A 4,097-nucleotide genomic window follows, 5' to 3' on the forward strand; every position below is an offset into this window, starting at 1 on the left:
AGCCGCCTCCTGTGTCACGGAGCGTGGGGGAGTCCGGGCCCTGCACCCCCTCTTCCTGCTATTCACCGTGACTCTCAGTCAGCCAGTAACACAGAAGGTTTATTAGACTTCAGGAACACAGTACCAAGCAGGGCTTGTCGGTACAACCAGGACCCCTCAGTCAGGTCCCTCTGGGGGGCAAGGATCTTAGACCTGAGACTTGGGGTTCTCTGCCTTTTCCAAGCCAGCCCAAAACTGAAACCAAAAAACCCCTCCAGCAGGCTCTCTCCCCTCCTTCTCTCCCCCTCTCCCTTTGTCCTGGGCAAAGGTGTCAACTCGCCCCACCCCCCTTCCTGGCTCAGGTTACAGGCTCAGGTACCGTCCCTCACCTAAAGTCACCCCCTGCTCTCCCATATCCCATGCAAGCAGTCCCAGTAAAACTAAACGACATTCCCAGGTCAATCCACCCCGCTCCCTATTGCATCACCTCCTGTCATTACGTGTGTGCTGAGCTGAGTACACGGTCTCTCTGGGGTGTAAAGGAGACACCGTTATGTATTGAGAGCTCACCCCTGTCATCTCTTATATTCACCCTGGGAAACCCACATGCAAATCCCTGCCCCGGGGGCTCCTGGTTAAATACAAACCCCTGGTTCTAGGAGCCTCAGCCTCTCCCCAGACACAGAACTGCCCAGTCCTGCCCACCGGGGAGTGTCTCCATTAACAATCACCATGACACTGTCACTGCTCTTCTCCCTTTTCCTACTCGCCGCCCCATCAGGTGAGTATTTCATGGGACCCTGAGAAACACCAAGGTGGGGAATGCACCGCTTCCAGGCAAGAGTCAGCTCCATTCTTTTCCCCAGGTGTCCTCTCCCAGGTGCAGCTGGTCCAGTCCAGCCCAGAAGCGGTGAAACCCGGAGAGACCCTCACGCTGAGCTGCGCTGTCTCGGGTTACTCCATCACCAGTGGTTACGGTTGGGACTGGATCCGGCAGCCCCCTGGGACAGGGCTGGAGTGGCTGGGACGGGGATATTACAGCGGTTCCACCTGGACCACGAACTACGACTCGTCCTTCCAGAGCCGAATCATTATCTCCACCGACTCCTCCAAGAACCAGTTCTCCCTGCAGATCCGCTCGCTGACAGCTGCAGATACTGCCATGTATTACTGCGCCAGGGGAGACACAGTGACACAGAGCAGAGCAGGGACCGGACAAAAAGGGGAAGCAGAACCTACATAGAGTTTCATGCCTCTGTGATGCTAATTCATCTAGAAAAGCAGGAGACCCCCCTGTCATAAACAGATAGTTAAGGCTTAATAGAACAGGAGTACTTCATGTCTCTTTTGCCTGGAAAGGGTTAACAAGTTCAGTGAGCTGGGCTGTCACCTGACCAGAGGACCAATCAGGGGACAGGATACTTTCAAATCTGGAGGGAGGAAAGTCTTTGTGTGTGCTGTTAGTTTTTGGTTGTTGTTCACTCTGGGTTCTCAGAGTGACCAGACGTGCAACCAGGTTTCTCTCCAATCTCTCTGATACAGTCTCTTATGTGTCCAGCATAGTAAGTACTAGGTGATAAGGCAAGTTAGGCTTATGTTTGTTTTCTTTATTGGCAAATGTGTATTTGGCTGGAAGGAGTTCAAATTTGTATTTTGCTGAAAGGATTTTAATTTGTACTTGTATACTTAGTCTGGGAGGGTATTCCCAGTTTCTATAGCTGAAAGACCCTGTAACTTATTCCATCTTAAATTTACAAAGATAATTTTTACTGTTTTTTTTCTTCCTTTAATTAAAAGATTTTCTTGTTTAAGAACCTGATTGTTTTTTTTTATTCTGGTGTGAGATCCCAGGGGATGGGGTCTGGATTCACCAGGGAATTGGTGGGGAGAAAGGAGGGAAGGGGGAAAGAAAGGTTAATTTCTCTCTGTGTTAGGATTACTGTCTCTCTCAGGGAGAGTCTGAGAGGGGGAGAGAGAAAGAGGGGGTGTCATAAACAGATAGTTAAGGGTTAATGTCTCTTTTACCTGTAAAGTGTTAACAAACAGTGACCAGAGGACCAATCAGGAGACAAGATACTTTCAAATCTCGGTGGAGGGAAGCCTTTGTTTGTGTTTTTTGGGTTTTACTTTGTTCTGTCTGGGTCCTGAAAGGGACCAGACGTGTAACCAGGTTTCTTGCCAATCTCCCTGCTACAGTCTCTTATATATTCAAAATAGCGAGTATTAAGTAGAACAGGCGGTTATAGTCTTTTGATTTTTTTCTGTATTTGCAAATGTGTATTTTGCTGGAAGTATTTTAAATTGTATTTTTGCTGACTTTCTCCTCCCATCTTTCTGCTAGAAGAAACAGGGTGACTGTGTGCAACACACACCCCATGATCTTGTGTCCCTGTAGGAAAGAGTTTGACCTCCCACAATCAAAGCACAGGGGGATTTAGTAACACTATACAAATGTTTAAAGCTCTCTGCCATGGTCTCCCCATCACAAGCCACATTCATCCTCACACCAACACTCGTGTCCTTCCATCCAGTGCAGCTAATAAGGATACAGGAGCCCAGATATCCCCAAAACAGGGCTCATTCACTTCAGTGATACACACACAAAACTTTCCTCTGGTCTGGGGAGTGTCTTTTCCCTTTCCAGATTGGAATATGTATTGACTTTCCAGCCATTGCTTCTGTCTCTCTCCCTCTCTACCAAGCTCTCTTAAGGCCACCCACTACCATGTTACCCGAATACCTTAGAATCTGTATTGAGCCTCACAGCACTTCTAGGAGGCTGGTAAGTCCATACTGGAAACTGAGGCAGGGACACACTGTGATCATGTATTTTTCTATCGTAGGTAATTTTATGGCTCTCATCACTTCAGTGTCTGAGCCTCACACTCTTATCAATGCATTTCTCCTCACCACATCCCCTTTTGGTGGGGGGTGATATTATTACCGTTTGACAGAGGGGGAAGTGAGGACCAGCCAGGCTAAGTGACTTGCTCAGGGACCCTCAGGGAGTCTGTGGCAGAGAAAGAAACGGAGACGCACACTGTAACATGGCAGGATTTCCATTGTCGGTTGGAGAGGACTGGACACATCACAGAAATAATACATTATGCGGCCACTGCTAGCAGTGCCACAATGAAGGTTGCAACAGGGATTTGGCTTGAAGACGAATAATGAATTTGGGTTAACGTCCCCGTATAGTCAGATCAACTTCAAAGCTGGTGTGTCAGTGCAGCGGCTGGAGCAGAGATTATGGTGCCAATTCGAAGTTATTTCACTGAGAGATCCCAGGCATACACCCTGCTTCCCCCCATCCCCTCGAACGTGATCCATCCCCAGCCCTGGAATAGAAGATCTCTGAGACTATTTAAAGTCGCAGAAACCCTTCTGACAACGTATTGTTCTGGAAGAGAAGAGAACTGTCCATATCCCTCCAGAAACTGCACCCCTTGTCCTTGGAAATATAAGTGTCAGATTTGGGAAGATGTCAAGTGGATCTGGACCGCAAGTTCCCCTTAATAACATAATAGAGCCCGCTAACTGCCTGCCCAGCTACGCCTGTGCATCCTATCAATATCCAATCAACAGGTGTCAATAATCAATAACTGTTGAGTTTCGGAAGCATCAGGAGCAGCGTTTGGGGCTTTGAAACAGGGAAAGGTACTGAATAAGAACAACTGAAGTTCCTGGGCCCCAAACTGGACTTCTTCAGAGCGTCCTTTGGCTACACGAGTGAATGAATTGACACCAGAAACTGATGAAAGATACAGCGGTGAGATGTGAGAGTTTAATTCACTATGGAGTTTTGTATTTTCCTCCTCAGCCACAATTGAGCAAAGCATGTGTGTGTGTGTGTGAGTAACTGTCACGGAGTCCCTGGGCGATGCTCTGGAACTGCTCCCCACCAAGCCAGTCAGGTCTTTGGGGAGCCTCCTCTCCCTTGAAGCAGACTGTCTTCAGAGCAAGAAGCTCACACGGTTTCACCTCCTGGGTCTCTCCTAGGAGCATTCAGCATTTTCTGCTCCTCCGTGCGCTTCCCACAGTGACCCCACCCCAGCGGGTGTCACGGAATGTGGTGGAGTCGGGCTCTGCACCCCTCTTCCTGGGACTCACAGTGACTC

The 4,097-nt window shown here is 48.7% G+C and overlaps 1 gene segment (V, D, J or C); it reads left to right on the plus strand.

Annotated features, from left to right (window-relative positions):
• Window positions 1-666: 666 nt before the first annotated feature.
• Window positions 667-1,222, plus strand: LOC127031739 (immunoglobulin heavy variable 4-38-2-like). The segment is given in 2 exon segments: window positions 667-760; window positions 846-1,222. Coding segments are annotated over 2 exon segments (426 nt in total).
• Window positions 1,223-4,097: the final 2,875 nt, after the last annotated feature.

This window comes from Gopherus flavomarginatus, chromosome 11, assembly GCF_025201925.1.
Source record: "Gopherus flavomarginatus isolate rGopFla2 chromosome 11, rGopFla2.mat.asm, whole genome shotgun sequence".
NCBI classification, from domain to species: Eukaryota; Metazoa; Chordata; order Testudines; family Testudinidae; genus Gopherus; species Gopherus flavomarginatus.